Here is a 22,212-nt window from a genome sequence, read left to right as displayed (position 1 = left end):
GGAGGAAAGAGGTTACAGACGGAGCAGAATAAAAGATGGAGAAGTAGACGGAGAAATGTTGTAGACAATAGGATGGAGAGAGGAGGTGTAGAAGAGAGAGGAGTAATCGGGAGGAGAAAGACAAGAGATCTGTGCTGCTCTGCTGGGCTTTCTCAGCCTGTCGCTGAAAGTCACAGATGCATGAGGGCTTCCTGTAAATAATTGAAGAGGGGGAGTCCCCCCCTACACACACACACACACACACACACACACACACACAGTAGAAATCCCCTCTAAAGCTGCGTAGAGGGGAAAGTGAGGCTGTGTGATCATGTTCCAGCTCTGTGAGTGATGTGCAGGCAGCTACATGATAACGAATATATAAATTACATACAGCAGGTCTAATTTATCATGATGTCAGCGGCGCTTGATGTTTAATTGGCTGCTACAAAGGTCCCGGCAGGTGTAGTGTGTGTTGTAGTGTGTGGGTAAGAATGGTAGCACTGCGCCTGAAGAGATACTCATTAAACATTACGAGGGTGCTATCGCAGCTACACTTTGTTTTATCCTGGTCTGAACCACAGCGGTGACGTTTCCCTTTGTGTTTGCGTGTAATTGGTTCGGGTTCAGACTGAGAGCATCTTGTTTATCGGACACAGTCTGGATTATCTTTCATCCTGCCGGGTTAGTTATTGTGGAGGTGTCAGGAAGTCGATACAAATCAGATTATAGTTCCTGTACCTTCGACTAAACATGGTGCACTTATCAGCAGTCTTTGCTGTAACATGTTAGATCAGGCTGCATTTTGCCCTCGGAAGAATTTTTATTAACAAAAATAACTCAATACTCCTGGAACAAACACTCATCATGGAGTGAGACATCTCAGGCACACTGTGACTGCACTGCAATCATTATGATCAGAACATGATGTACTGAGTACAGCATGACAAGGTGTTTGTGGGGCAAATATGCTATTAATGCTGTTATTTTTAATTGCATTTAATATCTTTTTTATGTGTCTAAATGATGAAAGGACATGATTGTATGTAGCACAGTGCAGACAGACAGTCACGTATGTTCTGCATCCAAAACCCAGGGTAAATTTGGCTCATTGGCACCATGTGGTTACGTTTTTATTTTGAGATATTATGGCTCACATTTCTCATTACCAAAGGCAAATTAACAAGATGAACCTTACCAAAATGTGTCACAGTATATATAGAACTGCAATTATTTTTCATCATCAATTGATAATTTAGTCTGGAGGTTCCTAACTTTTTCTTTAACGCATCAGATGAGCTCATGTACCCCTTCATCAATACTATTGGTCAGGTTCCAAATGTGTTCATTACAATATATCATTAAGTGGATATTATACGGCATTATTCACAATATTTTACAATATTGTTACAGTATTTTTTTCATAAATATAAACTGTCGATGTCAAGGTTAGTTTGGTCAAGTCTACATTTGTACTACGGCTGGCAGAGGTTGGCATTTAGATATTTTAACCATTTAGCCAATACTTTTTCAACTGCATATCCATTACTTTTAGTTAACTCTTTTAGCTATTTATCCATTACTTTAAGTTAGCTATCTATTTCAACAGTACACACATTATATTTAGCTTGTATTTAAGCATTTACACATCACATTTACCTTACTGATTAGACTTCCCTGCTCGTTTGCCATCTTCTTTTCATGCACTTACAATTACAACACATTCAAGTTACAGCTGACGCCATATATGGATATATACTGCTTATTTTTTATTTTCTAATCAAACTAGATTTTTTTCCCCCCCGAATTAGTGTAGCTGCACTGCAATATCGCATGTATGCCTTGGTAACGGCAGAAGTACCCCCAAGGGTATCTCTTTCCCACACACCCCAGTATCTCTGGTTGGGTAACACTTATTCGGTCCATAAAATGTCAGAAATGACTAAAAAAGTACATCACAGTTTCCCCTAACTCATAGGAACACTGTCAAATTTATTAAAAACCCAAAGATGTTCCGTTATATAACGTAGAGCTAGAGAAGCTGGACCAGCAACTGTTTGATAAATAAATGATTAATGAGTTCTCAAAATTGTTGACAGTTCTACTTATTCCCTAATCAAATGATTTTGATTTTTGCTTTTTTCATACTTTTGTCAATATAGCAACTTATCAAGATAATTCTGAAATAATTATTGTAATACCATTTTTAGCTATATTGCCTGCCCCGTCTCAAAAATTTAAATATCCTTTTATAGTGCATTCTCCATGCGACAGAGCGAGTTGAGTCTTGTTCTTAAATTTATGCTGCTCAGCTCCCAGTGAGATTCTTTATCCTCTTATTGCAAATTGTTAATGATATGCTGAAAACTTAGTGATACATGGTAGGACTACCTTATTAGTACCAGATCCCAAGCATCTGGCAGTGTGTGGCTGTGCACATATGTGTGGTGCGCGCGTGCGTGTGTGTGTGTGTGTTTTGGGCGTGCGTGCGTGCGACTAACAGATGGCACAGTGTGCAATGAGCTGCTATGTGATAATTATGGAGCATGCTGGGGAAAGTGAGGGAAAGAAAAAGTGCTGATGAGTTTGGGACTGTGTGTGTTTGTGTGTGAATGAGACTCGGAGTGATGGGAGTGTATGCCAAAGTGTGTGTAACACATGCCTTGGTATGTATGTGTATGTGTGTGGGTGTATCAGGGTGGTTGGTGGAGGTGGAGGTGTCAGGATGTCAGCTGAAAGGTGAAAGAGAAAAGCGACACGTTTCCTGCAACTGCCACTCCTACTATCATTATTATTATCTTCTTCTACTACTTCTACATGAACACTGTGAGTGAGATGACAGACAATTAATGTGGGAGGGATAAGAGAGGATAATGTACCTAGATCATGACTGAGGCTTGTGTACACCAGTGCCCCCCGAAAATCTGCTTGTTTTTGAAATCTGAATTTTGCTGACTGTCCACCAGCCAAGATTAGAAATGGAAATGTATTCCTCCATGCCAGCTCCTGTGAGTCAGACTGTTAGAGCCCCAGTCTTTCTGCTGGAGAGGTCCTGAGAGCCTGAACACCATCAATTCAACTCCATCCTCCATCTATCTTTTTCACTCGCTTGTGTCTGTGCTAAAACTCCTCTCTCTTCCCCCTTCTCTTTCAGCCCAGGTATCCTCAGGTCATAGAAACATCTTAAAGTAAGGGACGGCAAATAGCCTGTGGTCAAATCTGGTCCTTCTCAAAAACTCTTCATCCCCCTGAAGGAAATCTGAAGGTCGGGCGCGTTTCTCGCAGTAGAAGTCCAAAGCCTGTTTAAATCCCAATAAAAATAACATGAATTTATCCTCCAATAATTAACACCCCCATGTGGAGACTTTGTCTTTGTCTGGGTCATACTGTGGACAGCTCCCGGTGCTGGAAAGACGGCTAGTACACCAGATAAATAACATAAAAAATAGAAGTACATACAACTAAACAATATGGTCACAGAATGAATAAAAGACTAAATATTTTACTTTCATGTCTGGTCATTTTTAGGACCCATCCCTCAGGGAACTAATCAGACACATGAGCCAATAACAAACTTAACATTCCAGTATATTAACTCTCTGTACTCAGACATCCCAAACATCAACCAGGCAAAATAAATGAATAAATAAACCTCCTAAAAACAGCGCTTCAGGAGATATCCCACAATGGAAAAATAAATAAATAAACTAAAATATAAAACACACAAACACAGCCCCCTGAGGACAAGACTGAATACATAGATCCAAGACAAAATCTACATTTACATGAATCAGTGCCAAACACTTTTACCATTACTAACTACACTATAAAAATAATGGTAAAATAAACTCTTACCAATACTTACACACATGGCCATTCTTCTCCACCTGTCTTAATTTCCTGCAGCCTGACATCACATCCTTAAATGTCTCATTTTATCCCACAAACAGTCTAAAACCCAAAGATTACTACGATATAACCAAAAATTCTGAGCATGAAACCAGATAACGAGGAATTTGCTTGATAAATGACTGAAACAATCAACCAGTTATTAAAATAGCTGCTGATTAGTCATCATTAATGATTAATCATTAATTATCAACTAATCAACTAACCACTTAAGCTCTGTTTTATTCATTACAACATAAAAAAACAAGATGGAGAGACCTTGCGTGCCCTTTTCTTTATCGAGGATTCATCCTTCCATTTTCATTTCACCTCATATTTTTTTCTCTCTTTTCCTGAGCTACAGCATGTTTTCTTACAACAGGATGTTTTCAACAAATGTTGGTGTGTGTGTGTGTGTTTGTGCGCTCTACGTATGTGCTTGTGTGTGTGTGTCTGCCGCACGTCTGTGTACGTGGGCGTGTACATCCATTCACAACACAGTCGGTACAGCACTCAGACAGAGTGAGTCCTGTGATGTCTACATTCAGAGAGATGAGAAGGAAGACGAGTGGCAGAGAGAATAAATGTTAGCCATGTGAGTCATCATGGCACACATACACACAGACACACACATTTTCTGGTGACTAGAGAATGAATTAGTCGCTGGCATGTCTCTTCAAAGATGTCGCTCTGTGCATCGTGGTATTGAAGCACAACAGGGCAGACATCACACTCAAATTGCAGGTTTGAACAAATCTATCGTTTGACAGTCGTTGCCGGCGTATATGTAGCCTTCCCAGCCCTTTTCTAATGAATCACAGTCTGCACCTTTTGTTTAGCTGTTCAAGGTGGTTTACTGAAACGCACACACTCAAAGACATAGTCACCTTTAATAAAAACTTAAAGGCTGGCTTATTGTTTGAAGTTTAATTCAATTCTGCAGAATTGATGAAATCTGCAGACTGAATCGCTGCCAACAAAATCCTGACGTTTCTCTGATGCTGCCATTTTATCCTGGTGCCTGTGAAAAATCTTCCCAAACCCAATGTGCACAAATAAATTTACAAAAAAAGACAGACTTGATCTGATGCAGACCCAGTCAGACCAGACCTGAACAGACCCTCACAGAGAATGAACACCAACACTAGAACCAGCAGTTAACAAGCCGCTGTGGTTAAAAGTGCAGCAATATGATAATAATCTTCTTAGAACAAATAAAAACTAATCCAAAAATAATTTGTTTATATGCTTCAAAGACTAATTTATAGAAATAATTAAAAGTTCTATTTTCACAGGTGGCAAAAAACCTTATCCGACCTGATTAGACCGAGTGTAATTTGGACCTTTCCAGAAATGTAAAATCCTTCCTCAGTGTATTTATAAGCCCCTGTGCAGCATTCTGCTGCTGATAGGCCTGTACTGATAATTATCAACGTATTGAAGTCAGCAAAAATTGTCAAGGTCATGTCAATATATCATACTGTACGGTACTGCTCTGTGTTTATGTGTGTATTTGTTTCCATAAGAATCTAACCAACATTACAGCCAACGGGATGCCAGAATAAACAGCAGGGTTTTCCCGATCATTATAAGACTTGGGCGCAGCGCCTAAGCTTTTTTTTTCACAGCACCTAATCAGAATGAACAGGAAAAAACACCTATGCTGAGTCATGTTTTGCTGTCATCTCTGGTCGCGCTCTTTCTGTCCTCTCGTCTGCTCTGTGTCGGAGTTTCACAGACAGGTGTACATGCATTATGACAGGCCTGTAAGTAAGTACTCAAACTTGTATTTTATTGTCTCACTGGTAACTGACTCAACAGGCCTCCATGTAGCCTTTGTGTGCATTTGTGAAAATCATGATATGAGATGGTGGTATTAATGTAAAACAGAGGACTCTGTAGTGGCTGTCACCTTCAAATATATTATCAGGTATGTGATGTTGAGAGCAGAACCCCGACTTGGTCACTCACTTGGTGTCATCAATATGTTAAGATTTAGAAAACAACAGATGATTTTCCAGGTGTCTAGATAAAGATTTATTTATATCCTCCTGATACTATCCACCAGCTCTGTTTCCCAACCAGTCCTTCAGGAGTGCCTGTGCTCTGAGTTGTTGCTCCAGCTTTAACACACCTGATCCAATTAGGAGCCACACATTTTCATAACAGGGTAATTGGATCAGGTGTTGCAGGTCTGGAGTGGCTGCAGAGCACGTGGCGTTCCTGACACGCCGAGATCGAGGCCGTGATTGGAGTCAGATGTGCGCTTTGATTCGGTCTGTCTGGGCTGGAGGACATCCTTTTAAGTCCCCTCTCAAAGCGCCCTCTCCACTTTTGTTTTCATACGCTGACACTTTTCTTTCCACTCCTCCTCTTCCTTCTTCTCTGTGGGCTTTCTTTTCTTTAGAATGATTTGTTTACCCACAATTCCCCTGGGTAATTAGCGCTGTGATAATAACTGGTGTTGGAAACAAACACACCCACTCACTGAGCACTGCACACAAACACACACACGCAGACACACACACATATATACATACACATTAGGATGAAAAACAACTTCCTTAAGCTTAGTCGCATTAAGTTATTTTACAAGTAGAGCAACTGCAAATCTCAACGATGCTTCCTCCAGTTTATAAAGCAGGAAAGTGCAAAGTTGTCATTTTTCATAAGTAAACACATTTTCATCAAGGTTTAAAATAAGAAACAAAGGCTGGATGATAATTCATTATTACCAATAAGTAAGCAGCTGCTGTTAAAAGGTCCCAACAAATTCACACTGACAGTGAAGCGGCTCAACTCTGTTGTCAAACCCTTTAATGACTGCTAGGTAATGTTAGCCATGTGGTGCTAACAGTTAGCCCTGTCACTGTATGTGTGCAGTTGTCCCCAACACGGTGCTCACAGCTCACACTGCACCACAGTAGGCTCCTAGTGGCACTTGATAAACAGAGAGAGAGAGATAGAGGCACAGAGGGGCTGTCAATATGCTTCATGCAGCCCTACAATTAGATAAGATTTTACTCGTTTAAATGGTGAAGGCTGTAAGTGTACAAATAGAACTACAAAGCTTGTTTAAAACAGCACATTTGGTCTTTGCAAACGGAAATGATTCGCATGTTTATTTGCATACAGAGCGGGGAACTGAGATCCGGTCACAAGTGGTCACTAGGGACACGTGGAGACGTGTTCTTCTGCCAGGTATGAATAGACAGACATAGAGCTGTCCACTTGTGATCGGATCACCCAAAACACATGATAATAACAGGTATAAACCTTTATAGACTAAACGATGAATTGTGAAAATAATTAGCAGATTAGTCGATACTAAACATAATCATTAGTTGCAGCCCTATTTAATATTCTTATGTTGATTTCAAGCAGCCTTAAAAGTTCAGTCCCAGTTCATGATTTCTTGGTTATAATGAACAGGAAATAATGACAGCCAGGCGTCTTCAAAAAACACAGGGTGCATTTAAAAAACAGCTAAACCAGAAAGCTCAGCCATAACTAGAATCATGACTCTTTGTTGCATTGCCAGCACTGAAGAAAATAAACTGCGGGGAGGTTGCTTGGTGTGACTTTCAGTCCATTTTTCATTTTTCAGCTGCAGCAGAAATTGGCAGTATTTTAGGGGGTTTTCAGCAAGAAGAAGGGAGAGACTAGACAAGCATCAGAAACAAACAAGGGACATTTGGAGTTCTCCAGACAAAAGAAACAACAACGTGTTCATGTTTACCTGACAAGGCCCTCTAGTCTGTCAGGAAAAAGGTCTGACATTATCACGGCACTGCAAAACCTCCAAGGGAGGAGATCTGGGTGGATTGATGGGTCAACAAGACTCGGACATGGCAGTCATCAGCATTGTTTTAACCATTGCTCCCTGAACTCAAACATATCATTCTTGAGCTTAAATTGAATTAACTGTAGCAACAGCAGATGAGAAAACAGAATCATTTTGATAAAGGTCTATATATGTTTGGAGGCTGTGACAAATGTATTTGTTATTTAGTTCGGAGGATTTGTGGAATGTTTGGGACCTTGTGAGGCTCACCTCTGAAAGAACACACTGTACAGGTTACGCGAGGTGGAATTACACGTGTGTATGACAGTGTACTGTAGTCCCTCCATAGTGATTGATTCACAGTTCAGCATCACATTTCACTCCTGGGCACCATCACTGTAACATTAGCTGTGTTGTGCACTGTCACTCTTTAATTATCTGTCCCTAAGTAATTGTTTACATCCTTTCATTTACTTAAAGTGGAAACAGACCAACACTTTCCACAGGTTGTTCCACTGTCCACCATTTCTGCTGCTGGGAATAGTGACTGTAAAGAACTTACATTAATGCTCATTGGTAACTGGGGATAGCCACTGAGGCGCTTTCCTCTTCCTGTTTTGGTTGTGCAGTGGTTGGTGCACTTCCTTTTGTACCATAAATTGAGCCTTAATTTTCCTGAGACTCTGGAGACAGAAACCCTGGTGGATTGGACACGAAAAGTGTCCAGATATGGACAGCTTGCATGCTCCATTAGCTTGGAGGTGTGCAAAGCTTTAAAAAATTAGAGCTGGGGTGAGCAGTTTTAAAAGTAGGCCCAGGGGTCTTCAACATTTTTCAGGCTAAGGACCCTGAGCTGAAAGCGAGACAGAGCATGGACTCCAAGTTGTCGTGTTTTCTCTGTTGCACTTGCCTGTAGCTGCTCAGTCACCTGCAGTTGAGCCAAAGGTGCATTAGCCTCACCTTCTGCACTTTTGTCGATGGTTTCTTTCTGGAGCGTCTTTTGCACGCTCAAACCCATTACTTTCAACCCAAAGTGACGCCGTAGCGGTGCGCATTCGGTGCGACGCGCTTGTTTTTTCGTCTGGCGCACAGCTCCATGACCTGCTTCTCCCTCCGGTGTTGTGTCAGATCCCGGTTCCCCCCCTGGCGGTGTCTCTCCCACTGTTTCCCATGGAGCTCTGCCCCGTTTGAAAGGCGAAGGAAGCCTGTATGTGGAAAGACGTGCCTCCGAGATGTAGAATGTGTGTTATAGAAGAGAAACACACATTTCAGGACCGCTGACTTGTATCATTAGAAGCGACATGTCCAGTGATTTTCAGCCTCCTTTCATATTAAATAGAGGGGGGACAATACCTGACAGTAATATTCTCAGCTGTCAGGATGTGCCTGCTGTAAAGGGTAAATATAATCATAGAAAGCTGAAAATCACAGGACATGTCTGTTCTGATTATGCAAGTAAGCAGTGTAAAGCTCAAGCATGTGGGGGCCTCCTTTCATATTTAATAGAGGGGGGGGAACCGTATCTAAAAGTACAGCTGTCAAGATGCCCCCCGCCACAGGCCTTTGCCACCTTGGTCTCGAAAAAACCCAGGGAAAACCCTGGTTGTGTACTGTAAATTAAATGGGTTTTATGGATAAGCCAATTTATCTTCATTGACGATATGTTAGATTCATGTTTATGTGTATTTGCAGACGCATTTTAACTTAAATTAAATTTAAATTATCAAGCAGTAATTTGGTGGCCTCCCTGCGGTAACTCTGAGGACCCCTCTCTTAGGGGTCCCGGACCCCCTGTTGAAGACACAGGAATTAGCCTGTTCCCTGACGCATGGAGCAGGTTAGGACATCTTCATTGGGAAAAACTAAACCAATCTAATGGTTGCTCATTAGTATCATGCCCCCGTTAAGAGGTGTTAAAGGGACCCCATCTTAACGCTGATGGTGTCATTACATTGTGCAATCAACCTTTACCTCATAATGATAAGTTAAAGCTAAACTTGTCTATTTCCACTTTAATGTAGAGCAATAATATAAAGGTTTGGCTTGTTTTCCTCCCGCAAAGCATCCTTTAATGGTGTTTGTTTTTCCATTCACTGGGATCAAGAAACTCAATTGCAAGATGCAAAAGGTGCAGTAGAAATGATAGATGTGTGTTACTGAATAGGCAAACACTGAGGCTTTCTGCAACCTGCTCCTGCTGGATTCATTATCAGCAATCTCTAGCTGTATCAGAAAGTTGTGGAAGAAAACACAAGCGGCCTGAGCTGACCCTGTGGACTCCACATGGTGTATTTGTAGTCATCATAAGCCTTATGGCTTCCTTAACTTGCATTTTTGAGGAGATGCAAGTTAGCTATGGTGTAGCTACATGTGTGGGCTTTGTTGTTAACTAATGATGCACAAGAATGAATCAAGCTTCAGGCTGTCAGTCAGTCTCTCTTCAGCCCAGCGAGTCAGATCTTGAAGGGAGAACTTGCCCTGGTCAGTGAGGTCACAGGCCTGATCTGTCAGTGTATTATTATGATGATGATACTCATCCTTCAATAAGACATGTTGCTGATTGTCTGTGGATTAAAGGCTTTAGTAAATTACAACAGACAGGAAATGCACTGGAACACTAATTATTAAAACGGTTTATTGTTGTATTGTGAATCTGCTTCTACTGGGGAGCTCCCAGTGGCCAGCAGTCACGCTGTGGTAGCACTGGGTAGTTCTAGTTGCCAAGTGTTGTCATTAGTGCAGCTTTGTGCCGTGCCAAGAGTGGAGATTGCTTTTCCCACTCTGGTTTTAAGTTTCTTATTTTTAGGTCGTAAATGGACAGAGAACAAAGTGCTGCCTGTATCAATTTGGTATGTTTTGGAGCACAATGTTTCACATGTTAATTGCCTCGTCTCTATCTGATCGCGGCTGCTGTTCAGGCTGCATGCACGTATGTGTGTGTAATTCAAAAGATAACAATGTGCATGCATGTGTGCAGCACGCTCTCCTCCACTAAATCTCTGCAGAGCATGGAGAAATGACAGAGGGAGGGGGAAAAAAAGAAAAGCGACGAGAGAAACACAAAGATAAGAGAAGGGAGAGAGAGAGAGAATCCCCCTGCTGTTTTTCCAATCAGGAGGCGTCGTCCTCTTCACTGGGTGATTTATTCTCCCTCCTCTCCTTCATGTCCCAATTTCCAGCCCCACCACCACCACCACCCCACCCTCCGTTTCTTTCATTCATTCTTTTCTCCCTGTCTTCTTTCTGTGGGCAGCTGGTGAACATAGCTATTTAGAAATGACGACAGAAACACATTCAGGCAGGCAGTGTTGTTAAAATGACTCACCTGTAAGGCTGTGAGGTTTTCATCTGAAGTAATTCGAACAGTTCACTTTTTCTCTCTGAATTCAGCCGGGGATAAATGTTTCTTCTTCAGACGAGACCGAGAGACGCCTCGACATCAAACACCTTTAATTTTAAAAGCAGCATTAAATGATGTATGACCTCACTGGCCAACATTAATAAGTGTCTGGCACCGCTCTGTGCACGCCAGCAAAGATCAACCTCCTTAACAACTGAATAATGAATCCGGTGTGCAGGTCAAGACTAAATATATATTATGAATTTGTTAATTTAATCCAGCAATGAAAAATGTTAAGCTCTTCAAAGAACAAAACCATGGTTACCATTTGATTTATGTGTGTCACTGACATTGCCAATAAATAGAGCATTCATTCATTATAACCTTGTCTTGTTTTGTTGCCAGCCAATCATTTAGTCACGTTTCATATCCCAACAAGCCCCCCTGCACCTCCCTCCATTCATCCCCTAGAGCCACAAATGTGTGTGTGTCTGATCCCTCGCAGCTGCGTGTCGGTGCCACCCAGCCCAGCCTTAAATAAGTGTCTTCCTATGTTAGCATGAGTGGATGTATTAGAGCATGAGTTACAGCACATTATACGTTAAATTACCAATGCAAGTGTTTGTGTGTATTTCACTCTCTCACTCTTGCAGCCCCCCCCCCCTTTCACAAGTCACCCACCCACCCACTGACCCCTCCCTCTCAGCGCTGGTTGGTTGCCACGGCTACAGTGTCGCCTCTCTTCCTCATGTTGCTATGAGACTCGGACCGACAGACCTGAGCTGAATGACAATGTGTCTGTGGCTCTGGCAAGAGGCCCACAACAACCAATAAGAGACGGTCTAGACAAACACTTCCCAATCTGGGGTCTGGGGACCTCCGGGGTGATTGTTTGGGTTGGCAGGAGCCTCCTCAGCCATATGAGACGTAGTTTATTAACACTATTTATATCCTCAGCAATTGTCTCAAAGAGGGAATATGTCAGTCATTGTTAATGATTATGAAAGTTCCTTTATGAAATGTTGCCCTAAGAGAGGAGATACCTGATTTACATGGGAGATAACTGTTATGCAATAGCACAAAGATACATTATTTTACATATTTTATATTAACAGTGGATCACTGGCTGCTGTGTGTAATGTGAAAAGTGCTTCTCGTAATAACAAACCCACAGAAAAAGGTCTGATAACCCACCTGCCTGCCAAGTAGCAAATGTCAGACAGACAAAGTAAGCTGGTGAAGGAAGTGGAAAAAGTAGCAGCTAAAAAGTGTCTTAAATTTTCACCATTTGTCATCGTGACAGAGCCAAATCCTCCAAGCCAGAGTCAGCTTGATGTGCAAATTGGCAATTCCCTGCTAACATGTGTGCCACATCAACTTAATAAGGTGATAATATGTCAGATGTTTGCAGTATGTCATGCACCTCCCAAGTCCTCTAAGAACCAGAAGATGCAGCTTTAAATGATTGTGTAGGTAATAATATCTGGTGTTGTTGAGAAGCTCTTAAACCCTGCTCAAAGACAGATCAGTTGATAATCATTAGCTGCAGCCCTAATATGGAAGTTTGCTATCCCAGCCTGATGTCATGCTGTGTTGATGTCATATAAGAAAACAGTCGAAAATCCCTACTAAAAATGACATTTCATTGACAAAGCTCCATCTTTTAGTTGTAAATACTGCTCGAGTATTTGCAATTCTTTTGATTTCTGGAGCCTGACTTCTCCGATTGCCTCGATTCTGACCTCCGCAAAAGGAGAATGTTTCATCTCAGGCTGCCTTTTGTACTTGCTGTGACTCAGTAGTGCAAGAGGACACTAGGGAGACAGGATTTTTTCTCCCAGTAAGAATAACACCTTGATTCAGAGCTGAAATATGCTCCGCTGGAGGCGCCTGCGACCATGGAAAAGAGTTCTGACACATAACAGCAGAGCTGATGTGGGCGGGAGGGTGAGATCTTTTGGGCTTTGTGTCACCAGAATCAATCCGCTTTTTTATCTGTTTAGTTTGTTGTTCATGTGTGTACAGAGAGAGAGTGTCTGGGGAGAGTAACATGGGTTAAAGCAGCACATCATTCAGTCAGTGCTGTGCTGCTCCTCCCTGTCTGTGGCTGGGCAGTGTGGTTTCATTGTTTTCTTATGTCAGATTTATTGGCACACTGACATATATATATTTTTTTTAAATCCTTGTTTGTGTAGTATTCATTTTTCCCACATACAATAATTGTTAAAATACTCCTTTTCCCAACATAATATGACCCATATCGCTTCCTGTCTGTCTGTCTGTCTCCTCAGGAACTGTTTACAGCTGAGTGTAAGTTTAAGGAGTCGGTGTTCGAGAACTACTATGTGATCTACAGCTCTATGCTCTACAGACAGAAGGAGTCGGGCCGGGCCTGGTTTCTGGGCCTCAATAAAGAGGGACAGGCCATGAAGGGCAACAGGGTCAAAAAGACCAAACCAGCTGCACACTTCCTGCCTAAACCTATAGAAGGTAACACACATTCACACACACATGATCCAGGGTTAATTCATTTAGTTTTATTTCATTTTTGGTTTTTGACCGGATTCCTTTGTTTGCTAAAATGCTTGTGGATGTTAAAGAAACATTATGCAACCTTTTCACTTAAATAACAGCTTCAACGTTGGCTGTTCTTGTACTTTGTAACTTTAATGAGCGGATAGGATCTCCCAAAGAAGAGTGGAACACTTTACAGCACGATGGCATACACCACTAGCTAGCTATAAGAAGCTAGCTCAGTTTTATCTTTCTTATTACAACCTTTAGATTCAAGTTGTCCTCACAAAGTGTTGTAAACTTTGTACTGACATCATGGCAGAGGCGAAGAGGCCTAAAAGGACATTAATAAAAGAACCATTGTTGTAAAAATCCAAACCTCATACACTGTTACGAATGCATTAATTATACTTTGTTATTGAACCAACTAATAAAAGGTTGCAAACTGTGTATACTTTCCTGACGGGAACTGGCGGGAAAACAACAATCCAGCAACAGAGTGTGCATCCCTGTCACTGTTATTTAGGAGTTTGAGTTGCAGGGTGAATGATTGATCAGTTTATGCGACCAGAGCTGATCAGATCAGTGGATGAGAGGAGCAGCTGCTGCGGAGGCAAGTGAAAGCAAACTATTCGACCTAGCATAACATACGGTTGAGTTTCACTTGCATCTGGCGCTCTGCTGCTCCGTCTGTGCTCAGAGTACAATCTGCGCTCCACGAGTGTGATGCAATTAATAACTCTGAATGAACACTACAGCTCCAGAAATATAAAATCAATATGTGGCGGCAGATGTTGGTATCGTGGCGGGCTGCCACCGATAAATAAATACGTGGGAAACCCTGCTGTCAGTTGGCATGTTCCCTTGGCTTCTGACGTCGTATTTACTGGTTCTAAATCCTTCAGCTTGTCAACACAAGGCACAAGGCTTCATGAGTAAGGGATGACATTGATGAAGTTACAGTCTTAGTTAGCAATCTTTCATGAATAATATTGGCAGGGATGTACACTCTGCTGATTGTCTTGGTTCTCCCAGTAGCTGTGAGACAGATCACTCAGGCAAATATCAATTCTTGCATAATGCTGCTTTAAGTTTTATTTTATTTTTTAGTTTTATGAGATTATAAAGACAAATCTTGTCCTCCTGCTCTTTGTTTCCTTCATTCATTCATGCTTTACTTATCTTGTCTTTTACCCCTTTTAATCCTTGTTACTCTCCTCTCTTCCCACTCCTTCTCCTGTATACTTTCTTTAATCTCTGTCCTTCCTTCCTTTCCTCACCCTCCTCCTACTTCCCCGTCCACCTTTTTCTCCCACCACTAGTTGCGATGTACCGAGAGCCTTCATTGCACGACGTAGGGGAGGCGGTGCCTAAACTCGCCGGGGGCCCGCCTTCCAAAAGCACAACCAGCGAACCGGTGGTCATGAATGGCGGCAAACCAGTCAACAAACCCGACAAAGAGGAGACATAACCCAGCCCCCCGTTTAACTCTCCCCTGGCCAACCGGAGGCCAGGAAAAGCCAGAGACTCGCCCCGCTGCTGTGCTCTCACAAAACTAAACTGCAACAAAAGGTAACCAAACAAACAACAGCTCAAGTTCTGACTGGTCAGCAGTGGGGCCGCACGTCCCGCCTCAGCTCTTCCCCTGTTGGACAGATCCGATGTTGTGGGGAAGAGCACTGCGGCTGGTGGCGGGGGGGAAGAGGAGGATGAAGACCGTAAAGTCAGGCCAATGCCAGACGGATATTTTGGAACTGGGACAGCCCTCATGTGGGACACGAAATGACTTCTTAAAGTATAAACAAAACAAAGAAAAAACGGAAAAAAATGTCGTCTTCACCGGTATTTTTCTGTGACAATCTGTAAGAATGAGGCCCCTTTTTTTCCTCTCCTGATAGTACTGTTTTCTGTTGCCAGGTATGCTTGCTTGCTGGTGGCTACACACACACACACACACACACATACACACACACACACACACACACACACACACATGCACACAACTCCTACCCAAAATCGACCACTTGGATTCGATCTTTGAGTAAATAAAGAACAGATTAAAGCAAACATCAGGCAAAGAGAATGCTTTAAATACCAAACACTGATGATTCAGAGGATGCTTAGTCATCGATCAATTAAGATTTGGCACAAGACCTTCTCTACTAAGCTTATAATGAAATGTACTTGAAAATGGCCCTCTGCATTATATACAAGGCAACCCATCGTATGACATGTCCCTGATTTTAATCACATACGATATAGCTGTTAAAAAGAGAGAGTTCTTATTTGACACCACATAGCTTAAAGCATGTTTGTCTTTTCAGTATGCCTTTGTTATCTTTTTGTTGGATGGTTTATTACTGTATTCTGCATACACAGAGCACTAGTGAATATCGAGCTACGTTGTTGTACAGACACAAAAGAGATTTTAGTGTCTACCTCTCTGTCTTTTTTTTTTTCTGTCCCCTTTTGAATTCCATAACGTCACTGACACAAGCGTAGCTCAGGAGAGGAGGAGAACAGCTGACGTGTCAAGTAAGGAGTTTTGGTATCAAGTTGCTCAAATTAGTGCGTAGCTGAAGCCAGAACGATTTCCACAAATTCCCTGTTTGTAGCAACACGGAGTGCACAGGAGGCATGCTGGCGTCCAAACAGCATGGTAGCAGTCAGTGTTTACATGGAGTAGCAGAAATTGCAGAGGGTCAAACCTCAAGAACGGTCAGTAGTATTTTTCTTTTCTGTTGCCTTCCCAAGTACTTGAAGTTAAAGGTAGGAATGAGGGTAAAAATGAACAGGGTAAATGATGTTAAAGCCACTTTGTGTTGAACTTAACTGCCCAGTGGTTCTTTCAAAAAAGACACTTAGGTAGACAGCAATACACGCCACTACCCTCCCATAATGCAACCTGCACCTGAAGATCAGAGGTCTTCACATGTCCTAATCTTCAAAGTTATTACAGCTCTCAAATAAATATTAATTTTAGAGGAGTGCAATTTTAAAGTAGCATATATACACAGTATGTGGATACTTTGCACGAGTGGATGCAGATCTGTGTGTTACTGGCTGCATTCAGACTGCAGGCAAATCAAATTTTTAAGACAGATTGTCCGCACTGTTATTTGCAAGTGATCAGATTCGAGTTGTGTGTACAGACAGCACCAACCTATCTGCATGGGTTGCTGTGTTAACAACATCTGTAACGACGTGGCTATGCTGATGACGCGGCTTTCCAACGCAGAAGCATAAGAAATGGAGGTTAGGGGTGTCCCCAACTAAGAATTTACAAAGTCGAATCTGATTCATCAAGTGTTGCCGATCATTGACTCATTGTCAAATCATGTTTTGTTTTCTTTTGCTAAATGATTCATGTTCTTAATTTTGAAATAGAACTTGTTTTATAATTGTACGTCTTCCATTCAGCCCTGTATATTGTGTGTACGGGGTGAGTGTGTACATGTGGCGCTCACCACAGTAAAAAGAGCGAACATAAGAGATCGATAGACAGACAGAACACGTCACTTAGTTTGGGTTCTGCTTGCTGTCTGTGGCTGTAAACAGAACTTTGAGACAGAAAGATGCAAGCCACTGATTCTATTGTGACAGAACCATTGAGAAGTCTAAAAAATATTTAGCGCTACCAAAACAAGCTATGATTTAACCCAAACAATTCTATGTAAAAATCAGACAGTCAGCACCACCGTGAGCTGAATGGCATGATCCTTTGTTTCATAACCACATTTTCCCGCAACTATGACGATTCCACTGTGAGATTAGCAGTCGAATCAGGCTCCTTAGATCAAATCATCAAGTCGTTGACTATCCAGCGTCGCCCCTGATGGAGGTATACCATTTTGACCACCAAACAATCACACTGTGAAGTCGTGGTGCAGAACTCCTCTGTCGTACCACACAGGCTCGTCCATAGTGCTCATCTAGAACCAGCATGGATTCTGCTCAGCACTTCTGTCCCTCTGGATTTGACGTCATCATTGTGTGACGCATTGCCAGTGATGCAAAAGATACTTTGAAATCCGATATGAGCGTCCAGGCTGAGAAATCGCATTTCAAATCACCTCCGAATGTGTTTTTTTGCTGTCCACACACTCTAAAATCAATCTGATTACAATCTGGATATAATGAAAAATGGATTTGGGATTGCAGTCTGAACAAGGCCAGTATGTCTGCGTGGATCAGAGCTGATCTGATCATATGCATTTTAATTTCAGGAGGAAATATAGTTTTTTGACAAGACAGAGGGTGTGAACTTCACATTGTGGCTCTAAATTGGCCTGCACAGCGTCCTATACCAGCAGGTTACATTACTAAAACAGTATTAGAAATGTGGTTTGTGTAACCACCAAAAACAAACAGCACACACTGATTGCAGTTTCAAATCCCACCACCGAAATGCAGCTCTGAGTGAAATGTTTCGAACTACAGGGCAGAAAATCAAATGCCTTGAAATGAAATTAAACCAAATAGATTCCCATGCTTTGCCCTCTCACTGTGACAGTCAACATGGCACCAATCTGTTCTGGACTTGAATCCTGTTCGACACCCAGGCTCTCTGTTTACTCGTCTTTCTAAGACAGCAAGACTAGACGCCAATTAACTCTTCAGAAAGTTACACCAGTAGTCCGTCATATCCCTGAGGAGACGTTAATACTGTGATCCCACACTTCATATTAGTGTCAGCGACAATGAGGCACTGATAAATGAATATATTCAGTAAGAAACACAAACTGTGCGTCTCTCTCTTTTTGAATCCTGATTTTTAAGCAAAGTAACCACTTTGCATTTTAATCAGATCCTTGAAACACTGTCATATTTACTGAAGATGAATGACCTCCACTGACGTTCCCAAAACTACAAAGAGACAAGACAAAGCGGCCGCCCTAGACACAAATCCACAAGGCTGTATGATTAATCCTCACAGTTGTTCCGACATTAAACGAGCTACCCCCAGCCTCAGCAACAGGTGTGTGTCTGTGCAGCAGGTCAAACACTGCGGCTGCTGCACACAAGCCAAGCCTCTCCGACATGTTTCATGTTGTCACGCTGTGTTGTACTGTACAGAGGATACACTCGGCTGCTGAAGAGACTGTGAAAATACAAGACAGCTCACAGTGTTTCTAATTGGCATTTCTCAGATTTGTTCCTCACATTCACCACATTTTTCTCTCCTCTGATTCTCATTAGCTGTTACTTGCCTTCAAATATGTGTGGCTGAGCAGCTCACATTGCGTAAACATATCTAGTCTCACATCCATAGCTACTGTTTGATATTAAGGTATTTTATAAAAGCCAGATGTAAGTGAAATATGTGTAAAATAAAAGAAAGATCAGAGTTTCTGTGTACCCTGGAAATCTGCAAGTGCACGTGACATGTATCATGAGAATGTTTGCTGGTTGTAGATTCTTGCTATGTGAGTGCCTCTCATCCCCAGCCAAGCTCGAGATGTGAGATCCAGGGTGGCTGCAGATTTATGCTAAACACTCGGCCGTCCTGGGCTCCAGCAGGGTTTATCCAAGATTTCCAAATTCTCAAAGTCGCTCGACTCCAGCTCTGTCGAAGTGGGATGACGGTAATGTGGAAGAAGTCTTTTAACCGGTGTTGTGCTTGTGTCACGTCAAAGAAATGTGGATGTAATGTTGTGTCACAGTAGGGGTTACTACGTAAAAAAAACAAACCCTGACAATCAGGTCTGTAAACTTTTATTTTTGAATGTGTCCTGTGTTGTCTCCGCTGCTTGTGTCTAAGAAGCCACTTTAATTACAGCATAGAGTATGATGTTTTTGTACTTGCCTGAGCAAACGTTAAGAGATACAATCCAGGACAGCAACTGCTTTCCACTGAACGATTATCAAGCAGCTAATTTGTCTGCACTGCTGGCAGAGGAAAAAGATCGACTTAGCAAAAGAACCAAATCTTCCTCCGTTCAAAGAGGCCCAGCTTGTTAGGTTAGAAGTAGGGTCCACGTCGTGTGAAAGCAGCTATTGAAGATCTGTGGCACATGCTCAAGAATTAATGATAGCTGAGGCCAGAGAAAAAGGGGCCTGGTTTCCTGGCTGCTGACCAAAGACACTGCTACAATAGTGTTTCCAGGCTGGTAATCACAGTTCCTGGTTCAAACAACGACGGCGCAATTACTGTCAGTGTCTCCTGAGAGATTTCTCTCCACTGGTGGTTCGCCAGGTACCAAGGCTACAATTATGAGATATCTAACAGCGAGCTCTGCACAGGAAAGAGAGCAGCTGATTTAATTAGAAGTGAGCAATCATGACAACCCGGGTCACTTTTAATTTCCACATACAAGTACCACTCGTGTTCTCATGGCAGGTACACATGTAGCCATCTTACTTTGTCCTGCATGAACTGTAGCTCTGAAATCAGAAAATGGACACGAGACATAATGGGACAAAAAGGCTTGTGTGACCCGACCACTGCAGTACAGGTGCACTTTAGAGACACAGGGACATGTAATGGTTCGCACTGTACTCATGATGTAGCTGGTCTCCCTCAGGTTTTCTTTTCTTTTTCCTTTTTTCTCCATTCCACTTTATTCCTCTGACAAAAGACTGCCTTATTACATCTGAATCTGAAACGAGACAGTAAACGCACTCTCCTGTTGTTGTTTTTTCTCAACACTCATCCCACACAAACACACAAAGCAGACACACACTCTTCATCTTATTTTACGTTTCAATTATCCTTTGATCCCCAATCTTCTGTTCACTGTAACTATGCTAGCTTTTGCTCTCTGCTCGTTTTGTAATCACGCAGCCAGAGAACTTCTTCCCACCTCCTCTTTTCTCCTCCTCCTCTCTCTGTTCGGACTGTTTCCCACTTGTTGCATGTTTTTTAAAAGAGGAAAGATGACTGGGGCTAATGCATGTGGTAATTTAGGAAATGTGTTATCATAAACAAAACAAACATTTACAGTGTAGCATCAGTGAAACTTTGCATCTGGCTCATTGGTTTGCTGCAGCCACTTTTGATGTTTGTGTAATTTTTACATTTTCCTGTGGCATCGGAAACAACTCACAGAGACACATTGTTTCCAAGCACAATCCATCACTGCATTAATGGAGCAAAGGAAGAATGAATCAAAATTACTTCATATCGCTAACATTGTTACACTAATGCATGTCTTGCGTGGAATATTTTCAGCAGAGCATCAATATTTAATTCTGGAGGCTGAGAGCAGGAAAATTATAAAAAACAGTAAGTAATTGTTTGATTTCCTTTGCTGCTTCATTTAACAATGATGGATTGTGCTCAGGGAGTTATTTTAGATGCTGGTAGATGTAGAAATAGATGCCCTGATTAAGGACCATCACACAACATATAGTATTACGTACTGTGACTTTTAAGGTGGGAAAAAATGGTGTTACACAGCTGTAATCTAACGAGAGATGGTTTAGGTTTTCCTCCTCAGTCAGTGCTGCCACTGGTGGTCACATGCTGTATTACAGCAACACAGAATTGATTTAACATGGTTTGTATTGACGTCAATGAAAAAAAAACATAACCCGATGCTGTTTTTTCCCACCTTCTAATCATAAAGGAGATTGTGTACCGTCGAGTGAGTCTGGGTTTTCAACATTCTCCCTGTACCCAATGTCAAGAGGAACTGTGTGACCTAAACGTCCAGGTTATATCACTGATATGTAGTGTCATAGTCCTGGATCAGGGGTTAATGGAAACTAGTGCACACATATAATTACGTGTTCAGTTTCAAAGTGAGACTGTGATTAACTGCAGGATGGAGAACACATTGAATAAAGCCGTAGATTCACAACCTTCTGTGTCTGGCTAATGCAAACCATGCTATGAGCCAGATGCAATGTGTCCCAGGTGTTTACCTTAAAGGAGATTACTCTGTCTGTCAGTAAATGTACAGTTACCTTTACATACATATTATGCAAACAGTTTGTCTGCACTGTACAGTTTGTGTCCAATCCATTGTATACACACAGAAAACAATATTGAATAAAGGATTTATAGAAAGGAAGTGTGGCTGGACTGTTTTACTGCACAGTGTGTCTCTCTCTCGTCCGTTTATTTCTGTATAAGATAAACTTTCATAGATGTCATCACTGACTTTATTCATCCATTCAACTTAAGCACTCTTCACTTATAGGTTTACTCTTCATACCATTCATGCTTTGTGTTGACTTAAGGGCAGGCTGTTTGTCGTCACCCATTTCAGCACAGAGTTTAATAGTTTTGTAATCATTAGTTCTTGTTTTTCATTCTGTTTTTAGTTTTTGTTTTCAATTCAGTTTAGTGTCAGTCAGTTTCAGTAGTAGTTTTACTGTTTTTATTATAATATGTGGGGCATTTGTTTATTCAGGGGACATATCTAAGAAGTTCAAAATAGTTATTACAATACAAACAACAACACTTTGTGAAGGCAGTTGTTGCCTCCTCATGCTTGTTGTGACCAAACTTACGAAAACACGACCTAAAGACAAGGGCTGGCACAAGAGAAGGTTTTCACCACACCACAATTGGAACCAAAAGAGTTCACAATTACAATATCATTTCGAAATTTATAGAAGAAGAGAAAGTCTGTAATGACAAAAGGAGCAATTACATTTAATGGATAGTGAAAGGGCCATCAGTTGGCGTTAGTGGAGGGAGACAAAGCAGACAGAAAGAAATGGAAATTACTTTAGAGGCGCTGGATTATTTACACAGTGT

The 22,212-nt window shown here is 41.7% G+C and overlaps 1 protein-coding gene across 2 annotated transcripts in view; it reads left to right on the top strand.

Annotated features, from left to right (window-relative positions):
• LOC126401752 (fibroblast growth factor 14-like) overlaps positions 1-21,512 on the top strand; it is a 70,199-nt gene extending 48,687 nt beyond the window's left edge. For both annotated transcript variants that reach the window (XM_050063228.1, XM_050063229.1), the window contains exons 4-5: positions 13,283-13,481; positions 14,828-21,512. In XM_050063228.1, the coding sequence (XP_049919185.1) occupies positions 13,283-13,481; positions 14,828-14,976 (348 nt within the window). In that variant the 3' untranslated portion in view covers positions 14,977-21,512. The remainder of the gene's footprint in view (positions 1-13,282; positions 13,482-14,827) is intronic.
• Positions 21,513-22,212: the final 700 nt, after the last annotated feature.

Source organism: Epinephelus moara, chromosome 15 (assembly GCF_006386435.1).
Source record: "Epinephelus moara isolate mb chromosome 15, YSFRI_EMoa_1.0, whole genome shotgun sequence".
NCBI lineage: Eukaryota > Metazoa > Chordata > Actinopteri > Perciformes > Serranidae > Epinephelus > Epinephelus moara.
The sequence above is the reverse complement of the archived record's forward strand: the minus strand, read 5'-3'. Positions and strand labels throughout refer to the sequence as shown.